Below are 26,559 nucleotides of genomic sequence, written 5' to 3' on the forward strand. Positions count from 1 at the left end.
CCCACTGCCCACTGATGTCATTATTTTAATCTCCCCCTCACTATCCTGGTCTATAACACCAGGGTGTACCTGGATGCCTCGAAGAATAGTACTGGACCGTCCCAAGAGTAGTCCGACCGTGCCTGGGGGCAACGGCCCATGCACCCCAGTAGGGAGGGCCTGGATCCCCATTTCCGGTGTTAGGATTGCCCGGGCAGAAGGAGCGAAGTCCAATCCTGCACTTCCCGAGGTGGCTCTAAGGAGGTCTGAGATATGAAGGGGTTGCTCTGGGGGAGAAAATGAATCCTGCCACTGCCCGGAGCAGGGGTCATTGCCCCGTACACATTGGTTTTGGGGCCCTGGGGCGGGGCCCTCCTCCCGTTTCCCTGATTATTATTAGCAGGAAGGAAATTTCCCTCCCGGTCAGTTTTAGAGTAGCAGTCATTGGCCCAATGATATCCCCTTCGGCAACGGGAGCATAAACCAGGTCTCTTGAGACCCATAGTACTATTTTGAGGGCACTCTCTATGGAAGTGTCCCTCCCTACCACAGCTGAAACATGTTTTTCTCCCTCCCAAAGTAGGTCTTTCTTTCCCCACTTGGGGCCGAATAGCAGCAGCTAACACTTGGCCCTGGATGAAGTTCCCATCAATGTCCCTACAGATCCGGATGTAGTCATTTAGACTTTTATTACGATAGGGGCGAAGAGCCTCCTTACGGTACTTATTTGCATTTTCAAATGCCATCTGCTTGATGACTGGCATCGCAGGCCCAATACCCCCAAATATTCTTTCTGCTACCTGACTGAGACGGTCTACAAAGTCTTGAAAAGGTTCGGAGGGTCCTTGAAGGACTTTGGACAGATGATCCCCTCCTTCCTTGGAAGGCAATGCTTTCCAAGCCCCTTGGGCCGCTGCTGCCACTTGGGCATAGACTGCGATGTCATATTGCATTTGTTGCTGAATGGTGGCATATTGACCACTCCCGGTAAGCATCTCCACATTTCTCTGGGGCTGTCCGGCCTGTGCATTTCTTTGGGCTGTCTGGCTGCATCTTTCCTGAAACTCACCTCTCCAAATCAAATAATCTCCCCCCGACAGAGCTGCTCTGCAAAGCTGCTGCCAATCGCTAGGTGTCAAGTTAAGAGACGCAAAAGATTCCATTAAGGAAAGTGTAAAGGGAGCCTGTGCTCCATAATTTAAAGTTGCCTCCTTAAGTTGTTTTATATCCTTAAAATTTAAAGAGTTATGATGCCGAATGTCCTGTCCAGAATTGTTCGGGTCTGGAACTTCCATTACTGGGGCCACCACCGTGTTAAGAGAAGCTTTCCTTGAGAGGAGCCTTCCCGCCCGCCTGGTTCCAGATCCGCATCAGTCCCAAATAAACACACAGGAGGCTATATTAATTATGAAGCTGTTGGCCTTGCTTGTCTCTTACTGGCTAGCTCTGCCTTAAGTAATTACCCCATAATTGTTAATCTGAGTATGTCTCTTACCGGAGAATAGTTCCAGGCTCCTACCCCATGCGTTACATGTCGACTCTCTTGTGTTTCCCCTTCCCAGAATCCTCCTCGACTCCTAGTCCCTCCTATCTGGGTTTTCTATTGGCCAGACAGTACTTTATTGACAAATGCACAGGCAAATAACAGGACTTCCCCAACATCTCCTCTTTTCTGTTTAAACAAAAGAAAGGTCTTAATTTTAACATAGTCAAATTGTATATGACAGAACAGTTATCAAGTAAGAACATAGTTACAATATTTTAGCAAGATTTAAAGAAAATATCATCCATCCCATCCTTGTGAGTCCAAAGTCCTATATGTAGCTTATCTTTTATCATAACTAAGGAAAACTGTAATTATAACTATCTGTCTTCAACTCCATCAAAGACCACAGAAGGATAATATATAAACACTAGGATTGACAGAGACATCTTACTGCCTGGACAGTCACCCGAAGTTCCTCTGTAACGTTGGGGCATCCATCTTCAGCCCATAGGCCACAATGTGTCTGGAACACTTCTCAGCAAAGCAGGAAATTTCAAACTGTCCATCTGCGTTGGCAGTCTGTCAGTCATTTTTCTTTGTCCTGCAGAAAGTCTTGTAGACTCTTCATGAAGCAGGAACCCTGTAAGACTGAGTTCAGTAGTCACTTTCCTGTGGGTCCTGCATGTCCAGTTTATACAACAGCAGTCAAACAGTCTAGGCAAGAGCAGTTTCTTGCCCAAATGGCTAATCTTGCCATGTTGAAAGCAAACTCCATAACAAGTTTCTTCGATGCCCATCTTCCTCTCAGACGTAATTGGTGCTGCCAGGAGCAGACATTTCTCATTGTCAAGACAAACCCTAAACCATTTTAAATGCCATGTTCTGAAGGTCTTTGAGAGGTTTGAAGACTGTCTATCTATCTTAAATATATTTCTGTATATCTAGAAAACCTAACTTACCTAACTATAAGTTCTAACTATTATAAGTAACTATCTATTGTCTGTATTTAATTATGCATTACATTTTAAAAGAACAGTATAAGTATAATACTTAGTCAAGAGGAGAAATATACTTATCACAAAATTGACTTTGAATTTGTATCAATAAATGAAAAACAATACCCATACCATAATTTCCCTTTTTACCATTAAAAAAATATTGGCTGTGATCATTAGCCAATTATAAACAACCCCATTTAAATGAAAACAAAGATTTATAAACAAGATGGGAATTGGGACGTCGCTCATTCTGAACTGCTTCCTGCTGGAAGGGGGCGCTGTTTATACCATGTGGATCATGACAAAACTCAGAAACCTGTATAAGTCCATATTTTCAGGGTCTGTAAGACTGCATCATCTTCGCTGTTTCAATTGTTGGAACACCTGGTCCACTGCTTCCGGGGGTCTTGGTTCATCAAACCACAAAAGCCTGGAAGGAATCCTTAGCTTTTCATTTTCTGTAGAAACATAAATAAAAACTCCTTTCCCAAGTAACATATCCTTACACTTAAATTTTGAAGTCAAGGCATTTTTAAAAGATAGAAGTTGGATTAATTCAGCAGCATTTATAATCACATGTACTTTAGCAGCTGTTCCTTCCTCAGCAATCAAAAAACTGAAAAACACAATAGTGTACAGTATCCAGACTCTCTGTGTATTTTCCATCTTTACATGGCTTATTTATTTATCTATTATTACTTTATTTATTTTACTTTTATTTATTTTTCTTTGGGACAGGGTTTTTCTTTGGAAATCTGCCTGCCTCTGCCTCTGGAGTAAATCCTACCGGCGTGCACCACCACAACGCCGGCTTTTGAATTTATATACCATTTTGCCGTTTCATTTTCTCTCTCAGTCTCACGCATATTTTTAAACACACTGTAAACCATTAGATTAGAGGTTTTGTTCATCCAAGTCTGACTTTACTGTAAAGCTTTATGTTTTTCTGGCCACGTGTCTTATCTGTAAAACCGTGGCTGTTTTAAACTGCCGGTTTTTCCGTCAAGATGGCGGGTGTTTGCGTGACTCCAGTGTACAGCCTCAGTCCATGCTGACATCCAGCAAAAGCTGCCACTTCCAGCTGTACGTACACACCTTTCAATCGTTAGCAGAGTCTCTTAAAACAACCTTGTTGGTTTTTTTTTTCTTTTTCTTTTTCTTTTTATGCCGAGTCAGGAAGACTCCAGTAAGCGAGCCACGTGAATCTCGGCTTGTTGCTAGCAAAACAGAGCACACCTGAGAAAAATGCTGCTACCAAAAATCTGTGCTTCTCTCTGTTCTTCTGTTTTTAAAATTCCTTTAAAGCTTTTGTTGTTTTGCGTGGAAATTCAGTCCCACTTCTGACACCATTCTGTTAAGAGAAGCTTTCCTTGGGAGGAGCCTTCCCGCCCGCCTGGTTCCAGATCCGCATCAGTCCCAAATAAACACACAGGAGGCTATATTAATTATGAAGCTGTTGGCCTTGCTTGTCTCTTACTGGCTAGCTCTGCCTTAAGTAATTACCCCATAATTGTTAATCTGAGTATGTCTCTTACCGGAGAATAGTTCCGGGCTCCTACCCCATGCGTTACATGTCGACTCTCTTGTGTTTCCCCTTCCCAGAATCCTCCTCGACTCCTAGTCCCTCCTATCTGGGTTTTCTATTGGCCAGACAGTACTTTATTGACAAATGCACAGGCAAATAACAGGACTTCCCCAACACCACCGGGCAGCATTGGACCCCTCCTCTGGGTCTTCCCTCCAGGTCCGAGCAGGACTGGGTTATCTCATAGGAGGAGTCCCTTTTTTCAGAGTATGGGGAAGGGTTTCTCTCCCTGTCCTGTCTTTCCTTAAATCGAATCTTTTTTAGTTCTTTTTTAAGGGCCGCGATCTCAGCAAGTAACGGTTCCTTTTCAGACTGTGACGAGTCTGAGTCTGAGCTACTTCCATTTTCTAGGTCTGATAGAGAAGGATATAACCGATTCTGACTGGAGTTCTTCTGTTTGGGTCGCGCCCGGAGATCTCTACCCGTTTTTTTGTTGTTACTAAGAGACTCCTCCTCATCCTCACTAACAATGGAGCCTCTAGTTTCAGCCAGGGTCTCTTCATCCTCACTCTCTGCCCCTGAACTCAAGGAGGCTTGAGTCTCCGTCTCTTGTAACTCTAAAAAAAGCCTCTTTTGTGTCCTGAACTACCTGGCGGTGACAAACCTTATCTGTCAAAAGTGCTCCCCTCACTAATCTCCATAAGGAGAATGTCATAGGGGGCAACGACTCAGATCCCTCTTTTCGTAAAAGTCTATGAAGATCACGGCGAACCTCCTCCCAATCTGGAATATTTAGGCTTCCCCCAGTAATGAACCATGGACTGGCTCGTTCGATCGATTTTAGAAAGCCTTCTAGGGTTTTAGACTTGACTGCAGTCCCATGTTCTTTAAGTAACTTTTTTAGTTGATACTGCAATGATTCTAGCTTCCCGGAACTATTCCCCATAGTTTCTTAACCCCGTCCACTTACCTCGCTTTCGCGATCTCGGTAGGACCTCCAATTGTCGTGTCTGCTGCGCGGCCTGTGTCCGAGAACGTGCGGAGGGTGTCGGGGATTGACAACACAGAGACTTGTTCAACGATGTAAAGAAAACTTTAAGCAGGCCCCAAAAAGGTTCAAGAAAACTTCCTAAGAAAGGCTCCCACCAGAGAAGCTTCTGCTCTCTCCTCTCCCCTGGCTGGTTCTGCTCTGACCCCAGAAACTGATCTGGGCGTGGCAGAAGAGGTGGTTAGTCTTTGGACAAGGTCGAGGTCAGGGTGGTTTCTGTGGGCAGGCCTTTTCCAGGAACTTAATGCCCCCAGGCATTGTATTGTTTTTAGTAAACATGTTTTTAGTAAACATTGTCTTACAGCTGCCTACTCCCAGGCAGAAGGGGAAGTGGGTCTCTGCTCAAGGTCTGGTGTTCCCACAAAGACCCTTGTGGTTTTTTTTCTGTAACACTGCGTCAAGAAGTATCTCTTAAAAGAGCTATGCCTCTTCTTAACTCTAGCAAACAGAGCCCACATGCTGCTACCTAAAAACCATACTTCATTGTAGTTTTTTTATTTAAAATCCATTTTTAAGCTTTTGTCATGTTTTACAAGAAAATTCTTTCCAAATTTTTGGGTGCCACATTTAGACAAGTTTCTGTGTTACCCAGTCTTGCAGCCATTTGGTCCCAAATAAAGGCACAAAGGATTATATTAATTATAAACTGTTTGCCTGATGGCTCAGGCTTCTTATTGGCTAACTATCTCTTAAATATTGAGCCATTTATATTAATCTCTGGATCTCATGTGATCTTGGTTTTCCTGTGATTTCTGTACCTCTTGCTTCCTTGGCAGCTACATGGCATCTCTTTGAGTCCAACTACTGCATTTCTCTATCCCTGTTAGGGTTTCCCACCTGGCTGAATTCTGACTGTCCATTGGCCAATTTGGCTTTATTCATCAACAAATAAAAAATTCATATATTCACAGCATACAAGATATTCCCCATCATGCGTATATGTGTGAATATGTGTGAACATGTGTGTATTTGTGTGTGTGTGTGTATGTGTGTGTATGAGTGTATGAGTGTATGTATATGTATGGGTTGTGTGGGTGGATGTGGGTATATTTGTATGACAGAAACAGAGAGATAGCAGTAGAAGAGAGACTAGGGAAGAAAAGATAGCAGGAAAGACAAATGGTGAAGGTTAATGAATATGGTCAAAATATATGATATACTGTAAAAATATGGCTTTTAAGAAAATTGGCACAAAAATAGACAGGTAGACCAATGGAATCAAATTGAAAACCCTGATATTAACCCACACATGTATGAATATCTGATCTTTGACAAAGAAGCTAAAAATATACAATGGAAAAAAGAAAGCATCTTCAACAAATGGTGCTGGCATAACTGGAGGCTCGCATGTCTATCAACATGCACAAAACTTAAGTCCAAATGGATCAAAGACCTCAACATAAATCCAGCCACACTGAACCTCTTAGAAGAGAAAGTGGGTGGTACACTTGAATGAATTGGTACAGGAGACAGCTTCCTGAACATAACACCAATAGCACAAACAGTGAGGTCAACAATTAATAAATGGGACCTCCTGAAACTGAGAAGCTTCTGTAAGGCAAAGGACATAGTCAGCAAGACAAAAAGGCAGCCCACAGAATGGGAAAAAATATTCACTAACCCCACTTCTGACAGAATCTCCAAAATTTACAAAGAACTCAAGAAGCAAGTCTCCAAAACACCAAAGGGTCCATTTAAAAACTGGGCTGCAGAACTATATAGAGAATTTTCAATAGAGGAGTCTAAAATGCCTGAGAGGCACTTGAGAAAGTGCTCAACATCCTTAGCCATCTGGGAAATGCAAATCAAAACAGCTCTGAGTACCATCTCACTCCTGTTAGAATGGCTAAAATCAAAAACACCAACAACAATTTATGCTGGAGAGGATGTGGTGAAAGGGGAACATTTCTCCATTGCTGGCAGGCGTGCCAACTTGTTCAGCCACTTTGGAAAGCAGTATGGAGATGCCTCAGAAAAATGGGAATAAACCTACCACAAGACCCAGCAACTCCACTCTTAGGCATATATCCAAAAGATGCCCATTCATACAACAAGGATGTCTATTCCACTATGTTCATAGCAGCATTATTTGTAATAGCCAGAACTTGGAAGCAACCTAGACGCCCCTCAATGGAAGAGTGGATAGAGAAAATATGATACATTTACACAATGGAGTACTATCCAGCAGAAAAAACAAAGGAATCCTGAGATTTGCAGGCAAATGGATGGCACTAGAAGAAACCATCCTGAGTGAGGGAATGAAGTCACAAAAAGAGAAACATGGCATGTCCTCTCTCATATATGGATTTTACCCATATCTCTGGGGAGTGCCAGCCTACAATCCCATGGCCAGAGAGTCTGGGAAACAGAAACTTCATTCAGTGGCTGATGGAAGCAGAGGCACTGCTCCCGAGACTAAGCACTGAGCTGAATTCAAGAAAGCCAGTAACAGAGAGGGAGGACTAATGACCAAAGGGATTAAGACTGGGCTAGTTTAACCCTCAGAAACAGCTGACCTGACAAGGGTTAGATCTTGAAACTCAGGCTGATGCCTGGGAATCCAGCATGGGACAGATCAAGACCCCCTGAATGTGGGTGTCACTGAGGAGGCCTAGGTAATCTATTGCGCCTTGGGCAGTAGATCAGTATTTATCCCGGGTATACAAATGTACTTAGGACTCCCATCAAACAATGAGGGATGCACTTTCACCCTGAACTCTTGGGGGAGGGTCTAGGCCCTGCCATGGATGAAAAGACAGACTATGGACACCCCCATGGAGGTCCTCACCCTCCCTGGGGAAATGAGGGGATAGTGGGGGGGTTGAGGGGAGGGCACGGGAAGAGGGGAGGGAAAGGGAGAGGGACCTGGAACTGACTTGTGAAGCAACCTTGTTTCTAATCTAAATTTAAACTTACAAATAAATAATAAAAAAGTTAAAAATTAAAAACAAATAAATAACATATCACTACAGCCTTCTCTGGAGATTCCTTAGAGAAAGTTTTATATTTTTTTAATTTTGAGATTAATGAACAATTGCATAATATAATTACTATGGTGCCATATTAAATAATGCTTAATGAAAAAACATTTTGTCAATTTATTAATCAGATACAGTATTACTTTATAACACAGAAAAAAAAAAGAAAATTCGGTAAAAAGAATTTGCATCCATGAAAGATTATAAGGAGCAACAAGGCAGATCAAATGACAAAGACACTTGTCACCAGGCATGATGGCAAACCTGAGCTTGATCCTCAGAACCCAAATAACAAAGAGAAAATCAAAAGTGGTGAGGCAAAAAACTTCCTTGTCATGATATAAAGAACAAACAAGTGTAATTGCCTTCTCAATACCCAAAACAATAAGTAACCACAGAATAAACCAAATATTCTGTTGTTAAGGTAAGAAAACATCCATTGGTTACTTTTTAGGCAAATAGGCAAAACACACAATAGATAGACCTTAGGTGAAACATTCTGTAGTTTGACTTTCAAAAAGCAATGACAGGCTCAAACTGTCTTACCTTATGTCAAGATGGAAGAGATACACTTCTTTGGTGGCTGACAATTGCCCCTTTTTAATTTAATTATTAATACCTGTGCTTCTGCTACAGCACAGATGTCTGTGTCTATCCTAGGTTGTCTTCTTCTACCATCCAGCCTTACTTGTCATTGGTACACACATTCCATCATACATGCCATGTGTTGGGCTGACTGGAGGCAAGAAGGTATTACCCATCTTTGACTACCAGACTCCACATAAAAAGGTTAGGAGAGAGAGGATAGGTTGATGCCATTCACCTTTGAGTCAAATTTCCATCGAGAGTTCACAAACAACATGATAATCATAGGTAAATGTATAATGCCAAGCAATTCTTATGCTCCTAGGTCTACAATATCTACTATGAAAAGAATAAAGGATGACCAACATTAACAGATCAATTAAATAATTGTAGTGTGATTATTACCACTGGACACACCATTAGCAAGATTACAATTCTCATAATTTTGATTCAGTCAAAGGACAACAAAATGTTCTAGTGATGGATGAAACATGAGTCTTTTTCCTCACCTAAAGTTGCTGCTTCTAACTTCTAAAGATAAGTTTGAGCTGCTATCATCCTTGAGTACTAAATACTGGCAGCAAATCTTTTGTTCTATTTCTCCCTATCAGTTAGTGGGTTCCCTTCAGTACCTCCAGTTTTGTTTCTCAACCAGTTTAGCACACAATTCTGAATTCCAATGATACTATACTGAAGAGTGCTTTTAGGTAAGCATCACCTCTATTATAATGTTTGATTGTTTCAATGGGTTTATTTTCCACAGAGGTGAAATCTCTGAGGCACCTGCTCTATTTCAACAACAGAAATGAGCTTCATTTGGCAATAATGAATTCCATGTCCCAAGATACAGTATGAATAAACTGCCAAGCATTTAGAATTTGGTTGGAACAACAATAGTCAAAACTGAGAAATTGGTGTGGCAGGATTGTCAAGAAAGTGAGCATCATTAGTTGTCATTATAATCCCCTTCCCTACTAGGACTGTAGAATGATGACATCAGGGGATCAGGAATATAGGTTCAGCAGATCACCCTAGAACTCCTCTGGAAACATCTCAGCAGTAATGATGTCATCAGGTCTGGTATTCATCTGCTCTACACACTGCATCAAGTTTCATTTTTTTTCTGTGGGGAAAAAAAACACAAACATGTCTTGACCCATATTAAAACAGGATTGGGTCCTTTACAACATAGACAGAGGGTATAATCCTGCCTTATTTATGAAGAATAAATATTAAACTACACAAATTTATGGATGTTCTGTGATATTTACTAAAAGAGAAATCACTTAAATGAAAAGCCAGGAAAGCTGAGAACCAAAGGTTCCTATGCTGCTCTCCAGGTCGAAACTGAAACTCAAAGAAAAAGAGTCTCTGCCCCATAGCACTATTTACCTGTACATTCTACGTACCTGTGAACACACCAACACAGGGTGGTCAGTGAAGTCACTCCCTATGTATTTGCTTTTTTAATTTGAAGTTATGTTAGCAAAGGTCCATGGGCATATTAATTGTATGCTCCATTTGAACTAGCACTGGTTTAGCAACCTCTGTTAACTGTCTAGGGGATCTAGGGACATAACTGCCCTTAAGGATTTCACTAAGGAGCTCAAGAATTCCAGTACACAATTTTTAATAGAGCAATGATCACTGAATATCTCCCAATAATTTTTGAAAATCATTCAAAATATGTAAGCTATTCTAATCCGTGCTATAAAGCTCCCATGAGCTGATAAGCAGCATTAGCATTTTCACAAATACTTGGCTGGACAGAGCTGAGTAGAATGGCATCTCCCTGAGACTACAAGGTCTCATTAACTCTTCTCAAATCCTGCATAAATCTCCATTCTCCAGACCTCTTTCCAAACATGAAAATAGGAGAATAGCAGGGGGAAATAGAAGGCATCATATCAAAATTATTCAGCTGTTCCTGTACTAACTGTTGGGCACCCCGTTCCTTCTCCTCTGCTAAAGGATATTGACCACCCATACAGACTCTCTGGACTCAAGGGCAGTGCTGCCTTCTGACACTCCCCTATGACTGGCTCCAAGTACCAGTCAATGAGGTGCAAACCACCAAACGTCCCTGTCTTATCTGCTCCTGGCTATGTAGTATTGTGGTAGAATGGGCCAGACTCATCCAGGGCAGTGGGGAAGGTGCCAGCCAAGGACTTACGGCAGGTACAGGGGCTAGGTTTGAGCAACAGCTGGCCAGGCTAACTAAGAGGGTCAGGAGGAGGCCACAACTTTGATTCCCTAATTCCCTGTACAGCTCAGAGATTGCTCCAGTGTGAGGGAGGAAGATTTACAAAATTAACAAATTCTAAAAATTTCTGTACTTGTTACAGACTTACATGAGCTTCTATAGACTCTAAACATACCCAGGTAAATGAACAATCCCCTGACTACTCTTTGTCCTGTATCTACATTTACATGCAATTTTTATTTCAGAGTTTTCTGACCACACTTCACTTCACATTTATCTGAGAACTTACATTTCATCTTTTCTCATGTACATCACTTCACTCTCTATGTCCAAGCCCTAGCATGTGAGGTGCCACCTGCAGTAACCCAAATTTGTGAAGGCATCTGTGTGGATCCCACAATGAAGTGTCATATGTCCAGTCCTCCTGGTTAGTTTGGTCCCTGCTTGGAAGGAGGGTGTTGATTGAAGAAAGAAATAAACAAACGATAGAGTCAGGACGGCACACAATGAATACCAGGATCAGTCCCAAGTTTATTGCTCAAAGCTCTTATAAACCCTAATCAAAAGGGGGAAGCAAAAGACTCCATTACCAAGATATAAGGAAGAAACAAGAGTATTTGCCTTCTCAATACCCAAGGCATCAAGTCATCACACCCTAAAACAAATATCCTGTTTTCAAGGTGAGACATTCATTAGCTACACTTTAGTCCCGATATCCTGTTGTCAAGGCAAGACACAAAATAAGCATTCTGTGGTTCAAACTTGAAGAATCAATAATAGGCTCAAACACTCTGACTTTATGTCAAAATGGAACAAAAACACTTATATTGACCCTGACAAATAACTTAATATCTCCAACCTCCAAAAACATGATGCATCACATGTGTACTTAGACATGCAAACACTTACACAAAGATGGAGGTAATAAAAGTTTGAAATTAATGAAAATGAAAAGAAAAATCAGAAGAAATGGTCACCGGTAAGTAAGAAAGGACTCCAGGATCTAGAAAAAGCAGTAAACATATTTTCCTAGAGTTTCCAAACCAAAATACAATTAGCCATGATCATCACTTCAGACCATAGTGGATTCTGTGTGACACCAAAGTCCAGAATTATAAAAAGATAAATCCCTCATATTCAAGCAATAGTTTGTGGTAATGTATTACAGAAGGAATAGATGGATAATACAGAGTTCTCTTTGCACATTTGTATAAAGGCGTTTCATACAAAAAAAAAACATAAGAGACATTGAACCCATTATTTTTAGTTAGTTCTGCAAGCATTTTCATGAGTGTTTCATCAGAGTCCATACTCTCAGGCAGAAGAAGGAAGTGTGCAAGTCCAGGGCAGTGTGTGGTTCAAGCAACAGCTGACTCTCTCAAAGGAGGTTTTTTGTTAGGGACTGAAGCACTGTGGGAGGAGTACCATAATGGTGCTGACAGAAATAATCTCCCATGTCTTCAGCCTGGACACTGCTGATAGTGAGAGTGAAATCTGTCCCAGACCCACTGCCTATGAAGCGATCAGGGATCCCAGTGTGCTGAGTGGATGCCCAGTAGATCAGCAGTTTAGGAGACTGCCCTGCTTTCTGCTGGTACCAGGCCAAGTAGTTCTTCTGATTTGCACTGTATAAAAGACTCTGACTGGACTTGCAGCTGATGGTGACCTTCTCTCCTGGTGACAGAGCCAAAGTGGATGGAGACTGGGTCATCACGATATCTGCACGGGCACCTGCAGTCAGGAAAACCAATAATCATGTATAAATTGTTTTAAAAAATGTAATACATAAAATTTGTCATTTAATGTCCTTGTAGTGCCATGTTGACAAAGCATTAAGGCATAAAAATATTACACTTTGGCATACATTGTAAATGTCTTATATACAAAGAAGTAACTCTGAAAAACATTATAATATTTTTCTCACCAGATACCAAGAGCAGAAGAGACATGAGGACCTGGGTGAGTGACTCCATCTTGCTCCCCCTGCCTGTCTGATGATGCTCAGTTCTCACTGTCAAGGTCTGGTTTATAAAATTCAAGCAGCTGGGCTGGATTGGAGGGGTTCATGCAAAGCGGTCAACAAATGCAAAATCAGATGCATGGGCAGCAGGTGTGAGAATGGCTGGTGTCAACCAACAGGCAAATGTACCATCACAAAAGCATGAGATATCACTGAAAGATATTGGCTTTCAACTCTCCAACAGATATTACTAGATTCCCTAATATAACCATTGGTTAAAATCTGAAATTGAGTAGCTCCTATAAGGCAAAGGACACAGTCAACAAGCCAAAAAGGCAACCCACAGATTAGAAAAAGGTATTCACTGACCCCACATCTGACAGAGGCCTGATCTCAAAAATTTACAAAGAACTCAAGACGTGATTCTCCAAAACAACAAAGGAACAAATTAAAAAGTGGGGGATCTGAACTAAATAGAGAGTTCTCAATTGAGGAGACTAAAATGGCAGAGAGACATTTGAGAAAGTGCTCAAAATTCTTAGCCATCTGGGAAATGCAAATAAAAACAACTCTGAAATAAAATCTCACTCCTGTCAGAATGGCTAAAATCAAAAACACCAATGACAGCTTATGCTGGAGAGGATAGGGAGAAAGGGGAACACTCATCCATTGCTGGTGGGAGTGCAAACTTGTACAGCTACTTTGGAAATCAGCATGGAGATTCCTCAGGAAAATGGGACTCTGTCTACCACACAATCCAGCAATTCCACTCTTAGGCATATAACCAAAAGATGCCCATTCATACAAGGATGTCTGTTCCACTATGTTCATAGCAGCATTATTTGTAATAACTAAATCCTGGAAGCAACCTAGATGCCCCCCAACTGAAGAGTGGATAGATAAAATGTGGTACATTTATACAATGGAGTACTACTCAGCGGAATAAAAAACAACAGAATTTAGAAATTTGAAGGAAAATGGATGGCAATAGAAGAAACCATCCTGAGTGAGATAACCCAGTCACAAAAAGAAAAACATGGTATGTACTCTCTCATATATGGATTTTAGACATGGGTCAGGGGGGTGTCAGCTTACAATCTCAGGGCCAGTGAGTCTGGGAAACAGGGAGGTTCCCAAGAGATATGCATTACACCCCAGAGAAGTGGAAAGAGGCAAGATCTCCTGAGAAGATTGGAAACATGGGGGGAGAAGACAGGGAACCAGGAAAAAGAGAGGGGGATAAGAGGAGGGTAGAAGAAGACATGGGGGTGAAGGAGGGCTGAGTCGGGGGAGAATAGAGGAGACCAGGATGAGAGATACTACAAGAGTTGGAGTCATTATAGCTTTGAGGATGGAGCTGACACTAGTGAGATTCCCAGAGATGTACAAGGATAACACTAACTGGAAAACAAAGTAATAGTGAAGAGACTACATTAATAGGCCCTAACTGATGATAAGGTTGATGACTACCTTATGTGACATCCTGGAATCTTCATCATATGACTGATGGAAGCAGAGACAGATAGATACACACAACTAAACACTGAACTGACCCCCTGGAACCTAGTGACACAGATGGAGGAGTGATGAGCAAGGCAGTCAAGACCGCTCTGGTGAAAACCACAAAGACAGCTGACTGGACAAGGGGGAGATCTTGATCTCTAGACTGATTGCTAAGAATCCAACAGGGGACTGATGCAGACTCCATGAATGTAGTGTCAGTAAGGAGGCGTCAGAAATCTCTGGGGCTTTGGGTAGTAGACTATTGCTCACCATGGCATACAAATGAACTTTGGGAGCCCATTCCACATGGAGGGATGCTCTCTCAGCCTGGACACATGGGGAAGAGTCTAGGTCCTGCCCGGGATGAAATGACAGACTCTGCTTATCCCCCCCCCCAAGGAGGGCCTTACCCTCTCTGGGGAATGATGTGGGGATTGGGCTGGTGGGGGCTGGTGGAGGGAGAAGGAGAGAGCCGGGATTTTCATTTGAAGCATGCATGTTTCTAATTTAAATAAAAACCTTCCATAAAAAAAATCCAAGACATATTTAAATCAGGTGACCTTTGCAGAAACATTAGAAGAGGTATATCAGATTGACAGTCCTAGGGAAACAGCATGTTCAAAAAAATTACAACAAATTAGGTAATGAAGAGTAAAAAAAATGTGCATCAAAAAAATAAGAGTGTACAAAAGAAAAGAGGAAAGCCAAAAACATGAGAGAAACCATGCTAATTTTTCTCATTATCTCCCATCTCCAAAGCCACTCTTAATATTAAGGAAAATGAACAGTGCCTCAGATATGTGGGCTGCAGATTCTGAACCAAACATGGAACAGAAATGCAAGGAGAAGCCCTTATCCACTCTGTGGGAATCCTGGGGGCATTAATTTAAACCTGAAATCAGAAGTGCTGAAGGAGGGGATGGAGAGAGAGCTGGGATTGAATGTGAAGCAAACTTTTCTTCTAAAAAAATGTAATAAACTAAAATGAAAAAAAAGTTGAAGGCACCTACAGGAAATATCCAAAATTGGCCTACGGCTTCAACACATGCACGTATGTGTGCCCACACACACACACACACACACACACACACACACACACACACCTACACCATATATACATACATGCACACAAAGTAATTAAAACAAATCGCTGCTTTTATAGATATATATGTCCTGTAGAGGTAATTGTTAAACCTTAATTCTAAAAGCTTGCTTAATATCATTATCTATATTGTGAGAGCAAGAATAGATATTCAGCATGTGCCACATTCTTTCAAGATTGTTTGTCTGACTCAGATATGTAAGATATGGCTGTGGCCAAAATACAAATGTATGCTTCAGCAAGATTCTCATCCTTCTCCTTTACCCTCTGTGACTCTTTAGGGATTATCCTGAAAATTGTGTGAATGGGAATAATTCACAGCATTAGAAAATAATATGTAGGCAAAAAATTCTGTCCTCTCAGGTTCAGTTGACTTCTCTAGCTATTGACATCCTTTGCACATTCACTTTGACATTCCATTAAATAAATTTCTGCTTTGAAGACTCTCCTTTAAATTGGTTGTAACACTTCAATGATTTTCTCATTTATAAAATAAATAAAATATTCAACTTGCAAAAAACCTGGAATGAATTATGTTTTGTCTTTCTCAGTACCTTCTGTAGAATTAAAGGAATTATTAGGGTGCTTCAAGAACAATAACAGGCTCTGATTGGCCACTTAGTAGAGAGCAATACCACAAGGGGATGTTCCTACTGCTTAATTCAATACTTTTTCTTTTGTTCCATGATTTTCACAAATGATGGCACTCATCATTTCTATCAGACCCGAGAACTTGAGTTTCACTGAACAAACTGAGGCTTTAACTGAACACTGTTTTCTTATTTTGACTCAATATTCAAACATGGAATCACTAACACAAATTTTCCTACACCAATCACTTCCCATTAAGTGTGCAAAGTAGCTTGAATGCTTCTAGAATAATCAAATGTTATGATTTTTAAACATATCAGAATTTCAAACTTCCAATTCACACTCTTTTCTTTAAAGTGAGGTTAAAAACACCTTAAGAATTATTTGTGGGATTGTGATAGATAAAAATCCCTTTTGAGCGATGAATGTTGCTGTTTACTCTCCAGATATACTCAAAACATGATTATATGGTTATGTTTCTTTTTATTTATGGTGACTAGTGTATAGTAGAAAATATTTGACATTAATCTAAGAGCCTAAAAGCAAAATAGAACAAGGGAGGTTTTGGGGTCCTATATCACTTATCATGGATGTGTCATTGACTACCTAAAGTTTTAACACCAGACCTGAATTTTTTGAAAGACTTACCACCACACAAATCAGCACCCTGGGGAGCCAACATTTTATCACATGGACTCAGGGGGTCATTCCAGATCCAAATGTGAAAATTCCTTTAGCTAGAGAGAAATGCACTGACTTCCACTCAAGCCCTTGTGTTATAAATAACATGCATGGATATCTGGAGTGAAGACCTCCTGACTAGCCAAATACTTTAAATGAGATGTGGGGCATTACTTACATCTTAAATTTTGACCAATCATGCTCCTGTCAATGACTCTCATGCAGATGCTGTAACAGAGGTAAGTGGTTGTCAGAAGTGAACATTACCTCAGACTTGGCTGGGATTTGTGTCAAGGTCTGGCCTTGTGGGTGATTGTTGGTGAATCTGTCAAGAGTAAAAAAGTACAATGTCAAGATTGCCATTTTTACTCTCACCACTAGACAGGAATACCAAACAGAAACTCAACAAAGAAGCAAAAGGGCTAATAGAAGTAATGACCCAACTGGGATTAACAGATATCTATAGAACATTTCATCCACATAAAAAAGAATATACCTTCTTCTCACCACCACATGGAACCTTCTCAAAAATAGACCACATACTTGGCAACATATCAAACCTCAGCAGCTACAAAAAATTGGAATAACTCCATGCATCTTATCAGACCACCATGCTTTACAATTAGAATTCAACAACAACACAAATTGCAGAAAACCTACAAACTCATGGAAATTGAATAATGCTCAACTGCACCATCCCTGGGTCAAAGAGGAAATAAAAAAAGAAATTAAAGACTTCCTCGAATTCAATGAGAATGAAGACACAACATACCCAAACCTATGGGACACTTTGAAAGCAGTGCTACGGGGGAAGTTCATAGCGCTAAATGCTCACATGAAGAAACAGGAGAACAGTTATACCAGAGAATTAACATCAAAGCTGAAAGCTCTAGAACACAAAGAAGCACACTCCCCCAGGAGGAGTAGACGCCAGGAAATAATCAAATTGAGGGCTGAAATCAATAAAGTAGAAACCAGGAAAACAATACAAAGAATCAACGCAACGAAGAGTTGGTTCTTTGAGAAAATCAACAAGATAGACAAACCTTTGTCCAAACTTACCAAACAGCAGAGAGTGAACACGCAAATTAACAAAATTAGAAATGAAAAGGGGGACATAACAACAGACTCTGAGGAAATCCAGAGAATCATTAGGTCATACTTTGAAAACCTGTACTCCACAAAATTCGAAAATTTAAAGGAAATGGATGACTTCCTGGACAGCTATCAATTGCCAAAACTAAATCAAGAACAGATAAGCAATTTAAATAGACCTATAACCCCTATGGAAATAGAAGATGTCATCAAAAGTCTCCCAACCAAAAATGCCCAGGTCCAGATGGCCTCAGTGCAGAATTCTACCAGAAATTCAAAGAACAGCTTATACCAATTCTTCTCAAAGTGTTCCACACAATAGAAGCAGAAGGGTCTTTGCCAAACTCTTTCTATGAGGCTTCAATAACCTTGATCCCCAAGCCACACAAAGATACAACTAAGAAAGAAAACTTCAGACCAATATCCCTCATGAACATTGATGCAAAAATACTCAATAAAATACTGGCAAATCGGATCCAAGAACACATCAAAACAATCATTCACCACGATCAAGTAGGTTTCATCCCAGGAATGCAGGGATGGTTCAACATACGAAAATCCATCAACGTAATCCACCATATAAACAAGCTGAAAAACAAAAATCACATGATCATCTCACTAGATGCTGAAAAAGCCTTTGACAAAATCCAACACCCCTTCATGATAAAGGTCTTGGAGAGATCTGGGATAACAGAGACATACTTAAACATAATAAAAGCTATATACAGTAAACCAACAGCCAACATCAAACTAAATGGACAGAAACTCAATGCAATTTCTCTAAAATCAGGAACAAAACAAGGCTGTCCACTCTCTCCATACCTTTTCAACATGGTACTTGAAGTTCTAGCTATTGCCATACGACAACAAAGGGGGATCAAGGGGATACAAATTGGGAAGGAAGAGGTCAAACTTTCACTGTTTGCAGACGATATGATAGTTTACATCAATGACCCAAAGAACTCTACCAGGGAATTCTTACAGCTGATTAACACCTTCAGCAAAGTGGCAGGCTACAAGATCAACTCAAGAAAATCAGTAGCCCTACTATATACAGATGATAAAAGGGCTGAAAGAGAAATCAGAGAAACATCACCCTTTACAATTGCCACAAACAACATAAAATACCTTGGGGTAACGCTAACCAAACAAGTGAAAGACCTGTATCGTAAGAACTTTGAATCTTTAAAGAAAGAAATTAAAGAAGCCCTCAGAAAATGGAAAGATCTCCCATGCTCTTGGATAGGTAGGATCAATGTAGTAAAAATGACAATCCTGCCAAAAGCAATCTACAGATTCAATGCTATCCCCATTAAAATCCCAGCACAGTTCTTCACAGACCTTGAAAGAACAATAATCAATTTTGTATGGAAAAACAAAAGACCCAGGATAGCCAAAACAACCCTGTTCAACAAGGCAACGTCCGGAGGCATCACCATCCCTGACCTCAAGCTCTATTATAGAGCTATATTCCTGAAAACAGCTTGGTATTGGCACAAAAATAGACAGGTAGACCAATGGAATCGAATTGAAAACCCGGGTATTAACCCTCACACGTACGAACATCTGATCTTTGATAAAGAAGCTAAAAATATACAATGGAATAAAGAAAGCATCTTCAACAAATGGTGCTTGCATAATTGGAGACTGGCATGTAGAAGAATGCAGATCGATCCATGTCTATCGCCATGCACAAAACTTAAGTCCAAATGGATCAAAGACCTCAACATAAATCCAGCCACACTGAACCTCTTAGAAGAGAAAGTGTGTGGTACCCTTGAACGAATTGGTACAGGAGAGAGCTTCCTGAACATAACACCAGTAGCACAGGCAGTAAGATCAACAATTAATAAATGGGACCTACTGAAACTGAGAAGCTTCTGTACGGCAAAGGACACAGTCAGCAAGACAAAAAGGCAGCCCACAGAATGGGAAAAAATATTCACTAATCCCACATCTGACAGAGGGTTGATCACCAAAATTTACAAAGAACTCCAGAAGCAAGTCTCCAAAACACCAAAGGACCCTATTAAAAAGTGGGCTGCAGAACTAAATAGAGAGTTTTCAATAGAGGAGTCTAAAATGGCTGAGAGGCACTTGAGAAAGTGCTCAACATCCTTAGCCATCCGGGAAATGCAAATCAAAACAACTCTCAGATAATATCTCACCCCTGTCAGAATGGCTAAAATCAAAAACACCAATGACAATTTATGCTGGAGAGGATGTGGTGAAAGGGGGACACTCCTCCATTGCTGGTGGGAGTGCCAACTGGTTCAGCCACTTTGGAAATCAGTGTGGAGATTCCTCAGAAAAAAATGGGAATAAACCTACCACAAGACCCAGCAACTCCACTCTTAGGCATATATCCAAAAGATGCCCATTCATACAACAAAGAGGTCTGTTCCACTATGTTCATAGCAGCTTTATTTGTAATTGCCAGAACGTGGAAGCAACCTAGATGTCCCTCACCTGAAGAGTGGATAGAGAAAATGTGGTACATCTACACAATGGAGTACTATTCAGCAGAAAAAATAATGGAATCATGAGATTCGCAGGCAAATGGATGACACTAGAAGAAACAATCCTGAGTGAGGTAACCCAGTCACAAAAAGAGAAACATGGCACTCTCTCATATATGGATTTTAGACATAGATCTGGGGAGTGCCAGCCTACAATCCTATGGCCAGAGAGTCTGGGAAACAGAAACTTTATTTAGTGGCTGATCGAAGAAGAGGCAGACTCCCTTGGTTAAGTACTGAGCTGAACTCAAGAAAGCCAGTAACAGAGAGGGAGGACTGATGATCAAAGGGATTAAGACTGGGCTGGTTTAACCCCCAGAAACAGCTGACCAGACAAAGGTTAACTCTTGAATCCCAGGCATTAGCCTGGGAAGCCAGCATGGGACTGATCAAGACCCCCTGAATCTGGGTGTCAGTGAAGAAGCCTAGGGAATCTATTGAGCCTTGGGCAGCAGATCAGTACCCATCCCAAGTATACACACGGACTTTGGACTCCAATAGAACAATGTGAGTTGCACTCTCACCCAGAACTCTTGGGAAAGGGTCTAGGCCCTGCCCTATATGAAATGACACACTATGGACACCCCCATGGAGGGCCTCACCCTCCGTGGAGAAATGAGAGGATAACGGGGGGGGGTGGAGGGGAGGGCACGGGAGGAAGGGAGGGAATGGGAGAGGGACCTGGAACTGACTTGTGAAGCAACCTTGATTCTTATCTAAATTTAAACTGGAAAATAAAATTAAAAAAAAAAGATTGCCATTTTTATTATGTTGATCCTACCAATCCAAGAGCATGGTAGATCTTTCCATTTTCTGATATCTTCTTTGATTTCGTTCTTTAAAGACACAAAGTTCTTGATATACAGGTCTTTAACTTCCTTGGTTAACATTATCCCCAGATATTTGATGCTGTTTTTGGCTATTGTAAAGGGTGATGTTTCTCTGATTTCTTTCTCAGTCACTTCATCATCTGTATATAATAGGGCCACTGATTTTTTTGAGTTTACCTTGTATCCTGCTACATTGCTGAAGGTGCTTATCAGCTCTAGGAGTAACCTTGCGGAGTTTTTTTGGGTCACTTATGTAAACTATCATATCATCTGCAAATAGTGAAAGTTTGACTTCTTCTTTTCCTATTTGTATCCCTTTTATCTCCTTTTGTTGTCTTATTGCTGTAGCTAGAACTTCAAGTACAATATTGAAGACATATGGAGAGAGTGGACAGCCTTGTCTTGATCCTGATTTTAGAGGAATTGCTTTGAGTTTCTCTCCATTTAGTTTGATGTTAACTGTTGGTTTACTGTATATTGCTTTTATTATACTCAAATACGTTCCTGTTATCCCTGATCTCTCTAGGACCTTTATCATGAAGGGGTGCTGGATTTTGTCAAAGGCTTTTTCAGCATCTAGTGAGATGATCATGTGGTTTTTCTTTCGCAGATTGTTAATATGGTGGATTATATTGATTGATTTTCTAATGTTGAACCATCCCTGCATTCCTGGGATGAAGCCTACTTGATTGGTGGATGATTTTTCTGATGTGTTCTTGAATCCGGTTTGCAAGTATTTTATTGAGTATTTTTCCATCGATGTTCATGAGGGAAATTGGTCTATAGTTCTCTTTCTTAGTTGTGTCTTTGTGTGGCTTGGGTATCAAGGTAATTGTAGCCTCGTAGAAAGAGTTTGGCAGTGAGCTTCCTGCTTCTATTGTGTGGAATACTTTGAGGAGTATTGGAATTAGCTCTTCTTAGGTTCTTTCCTGTTTCCCAGACTCTCTGTCAGTGGAAGTGCAGAGTCGCACTATCCTGATCCATGTCTAAAATCAATATATGAGTGAGTACATACCATGTTTATCTTTTTGTGACAGGGTTACCTCACTCAGGATGTGTGCTATCCATTCCCATTTTCCTGGGGAATCTCCACACTGATTTCCAATGTGGCTGTGCGAGTTGCCACTCCCACCAGCAGTGGAGGGGTGGTCCCCTCTCTCCACGTCCTCTCCAGCATAAATTGTCACTGGTGTTTTTGATTTTAGCCATTCTGACAGTGTCACGACCACCTCGACCAGCAAGGAAGACGCGACTCAGGAATCGTTCTCACAAGCAGTTTATTCAGGAACCTTGAAACAACGTCGAGGCAGCCACGGGAGAAACCCCTCCTGCTCCCTAAATAGCTGAGGCCAGCCAACCCTGAGCAGCCACGTGTGCGCAAGCCATAGGCTCACCAGAATGCATAAACAATCTGATGACGATGGCGTGACCCCGGCAGGATGGGAGCAGGCCAAATAAGGAGTTGTTTATTACTGAGCTCACTCACCGTCGGGATGGTGGAATGCGGAAGCCGGCGCCATCTTTGAGGCACGGTGTGACGCAGCTCTCCACATGACAGGAGTAAGATGGTATCTCAAAGTTGTTTTGATTTGCATTTCCTTGATGGCTAAGGATGTTGAGCACTTTCTTAAGTGTCTCTTGGCCCTTTTAGCCTCCTCTATTGAGAATTCTCTATTTAGATCTGTACCCCACATTTTAATTGGATCCTTTGGTGTTTTGGAGACTTGCTTTTTGAGTTCTTTGTAAATTTTGGAGATTAGCCTTCTATCAGATGTGGAGTTAGTGAATATCTTTTCCCATTCTGTGGACTGCATTTTTGTCTTGTTGACTGTGTCCTTATAGAAGCATTTTAGTTTCAGGAGATCCCATTTGTTAATCATAGATCTCAGTGTCTGTGCCACTGGTGTTATGTTCAGGAAATGGTCTCCTGTACCAACGCGTTGAAGAGTATCTCCCTCTTTCTCTTCTAAAAGTTTCGGTGTGGCTGGATTTATGTTGAGATCTTTGATCCATTTGGACTTAAGTTTTGTACAAGGCAATAAACATGGATCTATCTGCAGTCTTCTGCATACCAGTACCCAGTTATGCCAGTACCATTTGGTGAAGATGCTTTCTTTTTTCCATTGTATAGATTTAGTTTCTTCGTCAAAAATCAAGTGTTCATAGGTGTGTGGGTTAAAATCAGGATTTTCAATTCAGTTCCATTGGTCTACCTGCCTATTTTTGTGCCAATACCAAGCTGTTTTCAGGACTATAGCTCTGTAATAGAGCTTGAAGTCAGGTATGGTGATGTCTCTTGAAGTTCCTTTATTGTATATGGTTGTTTTGGCTATCCTGGGGCTTTTGTTTTTCCATATAAAGTTGATTAATGTTCTTTCCAGGTCCTTGAAGAATTGTGATAGAATTTTGATAGGGATTGCATTGAATCTGTAGACTGCTTTTGGCAAGATTGCCATTTTTATTATGTTGATCCTACCAATCCAAGAGCATGGGAGATCATTCCATTTTCTGTTATCCTCTTTGATTTCTTTCTTTAAAGACTCAAAGTTCTTGATATACAGGCCTTTCACTTCCTTGATTAACATTATCCCCAGATATTTGATGCTGTTTATGGCTTTTGTAAAGGGTGATGTTTCTCTGATTTCTTTCTCAGTCACTTCATCATATGTATATAATAGGGCCACTGATTTTTTTTTGAGTTTAACTTGTATCCTGCCACATTGCTGAAGGTGTTTATCAGCTCTAGGAGTTCCCTTGCAGAGTGTTTTGGGTCACTTCTGTAAACTATCATATCATCTTCAAATAGTGAAAGCTTGACTTCTTTTCCTATTTGTATCCCCTTGATCTCCTTTTGTTGTCTTATTGCTGTAGCTAGAACTTCAAGTACAATATTGAAGAGATATGGAGAGAGTGGACAACTTAGTCTTGTTCCTGATTTTCGTAGAATTGCTTTGAGTTTCTGTTCATTTAGTTTGACGTTGGCTGTTGGTTTGCTATATGTATCTTTTATTATGTTAAGGTACATTCCTGTTATGCCAGATCTCTCCAAGACCTTTATCATGAAGGGGTGTTGGATTTTGTCAAAGGCTTTTTCAGCATCTAGTGAGATGATCATGTGATTTTTGTTTCTCAGCTTGTTTATATGGTAGATTACATTGATGGATTATCGTAAGTTGAACCATCCCTGCATCCCTTGGATGAAACTACTTGATCATGGTGAATGATTGTTTTGATGTGTTCTTGGATCCGATTTGCCAGTATTTTATTGAGTATTTTGCATCAATGTTCATATTGGTCTGAAGTTCTCTTTCTTAGTTGTGTCTTTGTGTGTCTTGTTTATGAAGGTTATTGTAGCCTGGTAGAAAGAGTTTGGCAAAGACTCTTCTGCATCTATTGCATGGAATACTTTGAGAAGAATTGGTATAAGCTGTTCTTTGAATATCTGGTAGAATTATGCACTGAGGCCATGTGGCCCTGGGATTTTTTTTTTTGATTGGGAGACTTTTGATGACTGCTTCTATTTCCAGTCAATTTAAAATAGGTCTATTTAAAATGCTTATCTCTTCTTGATTTGATTTTGGCAAGTGATATCTATCCAGAAAATGTCCATTCCCTTTAGATTTTCTACTTTTGTGAAGTAGCCCTTTTGTCTTCGCTGTTCATGTTTGCGATTTTGTGCTGGGATGATTTAGGTAATTCTTTGTATTGATCTCTGGTCTTCCCATTCTTGTGTGGCTGTTCCATTATAGCATTTCTGTGGCCTTTTTGGGATCTTAGGAACGTGTCATGACTGTAGGTGGCCTTGTAGAGAGTGCTTCTTCAGCTCAGTGGGTGAAAGATTGGAATAGAGGTGGCCTATGAGAAAAGACTCACAGAGGCTTTAGGAAATTGCTAAGGGAATCCCGTCCACAATTACAGGTGGGGTCTCCATGTTGTTGGAGTAGTGATGGAATGAAAAGCAATGATAAGCAGGTAACAGTCAGGTATAACATAACCTGGAGATACATGAATGAAAGGGCAAGGAGACCCTGGGGACTTACCAAAATTTGGAGTCTATGGTAAAAGGGGCTGAGGTAGGAGGAGGGTCTCCTACAGTCAGACTGACACAGAGGCAGGAATGAATAGATTAGACTATAACAGAAAGTTGTGTGAAAATTCCCTTTCTGAGTCCCATCCCTAAAACCACTGAGTACCAAGGTAGAAAATCTGATTTTTTTGTCTGATTGATTTCTTCTACTCAAAATTCTCTTCTTGAGGTTTATGGCTGAGATACTGAATTTTCCATTCCATCTTCATTTCAGTTTGAGTCTTCTTCCAAGGTTGCATCTCTCAGTGAATTCTTTATGTAGTCCTAGATTACCATAATCTTTTATACCAGTCTTTTGTTGTGTGTTCTTGAGCATCACTCAGGGGCTTGTTCATCTGATGCTTTTTCTCTTTCATTTTTGAGATATATTTTGTGTCTTCTTTAATCTCCTTCAATTTCCCAACGAATTATAAGATTGTTCTTTAGTTCTGTTTCCTGGAATTCATCTAATTAATTCTCTCTTGCAAACATTTCTACTGTACTGGTAGGTTTTGAAGAGAAGATTCTGGCTTAATCTTCCATATTGTTGGTACTTTTGAGATGAGATCTGGGCATGTGAACTACTTTGTTAGTTCTAAGTTGATATGCACAAAGGATTTTTGAAGACAAAAGAAAATGTGTGGGATGATTGGGTCTAGATGTTGAGAGTTTCTGGGAAGAAAGAAGTAAGGGTCCTGGGATGCTGTACATAATGTTCCTCCTGGTGCAGTCCTTGAATGTGAGGCTAGATGTGACTGGGTGAAAATGTTGGAAATCCACATGGGGAGACCCTATTGTTCCAGTATAGGCAGGAAAAATCCTGGCAGAATCCTAGACGTTGCTTGCCACACAGGCAGACATGTAGGGCCAGACAAAGGTAGGACAATGAATGTGAGACTGGAGCTGTGTCTGGTTAGTTGGGGAGGGTGTCTGATAGAGGGGGGCAGGGAGACTCACTGGATTAATCTAAGAAGAAAGATATGGAAGACATGGCTTGCTGGAGAGGTTCTGTATTTTATTTTCATTTAATTATATGAATTAAAATGATTTCTTCTTGATTGCTTCTTTGTCTCAATAATAATTCAGTAATGTGTTACATAGTTCTCATGAGACTATGGGCATCTTATGCTTTCTATTGCTCTTCATATTCAGTATTATTTTTGTGGTTATATAAAATAAATGATGTTAACTTAATTTGGCTATGATTGTTGAGACCAGTTTTTTAGAGAATGTTCCATGAAGAAAGTGTATTCATTACTGTATAACAAAATGTTCTCCTTGATTGTGTGTTAGGTCAATTTGATTTATGCTTTCATTTAACTCTAGTATTTCTCTGGTTATTTTTCTCACAAAAAATCTGTTACTGGTGAAAGTAGGGCATTAAAGTAATCTGCTGCAATTATATTATGG

At 40.6% G+C, this 26,559-nt stretch overlaps 1 gene segment (V, D, J or C); it reads right to left on the reverse strand.

The window, feature by feature from the left end:
• Window positions 1–12,180: 12,180 nt before the first annotated feature.
• LOC101841628 lies at window positions 12,181–12,808 on the reverse strand. The segment is given in 2 exon segments: window positions 12,181–12,533; window positions 12,727–12,808. Coding segments are annotated over 2 exon segments (402 nt in total).
• Window positions 12,809–26,559: the final 13,751 nt, after the last annotated feature.

The sequence above is a fragment of the Mesocricetus auratus genome, unplaced genomic scaffold, assembly GCF_017639785.1.
Source record: "Mesocricetus auratus isolate SY011 unplaced genomic scaffold, BCM_Maur_2.0 Super-Scaffold_100676, whole genome shotgun sequence".
Lineage (NCBI taxonomy): Eukaryota > Metazoa > Chordata > Mammalia > Rodentia > Cricetidae > Mesocricetus > Mesocricetus auratus.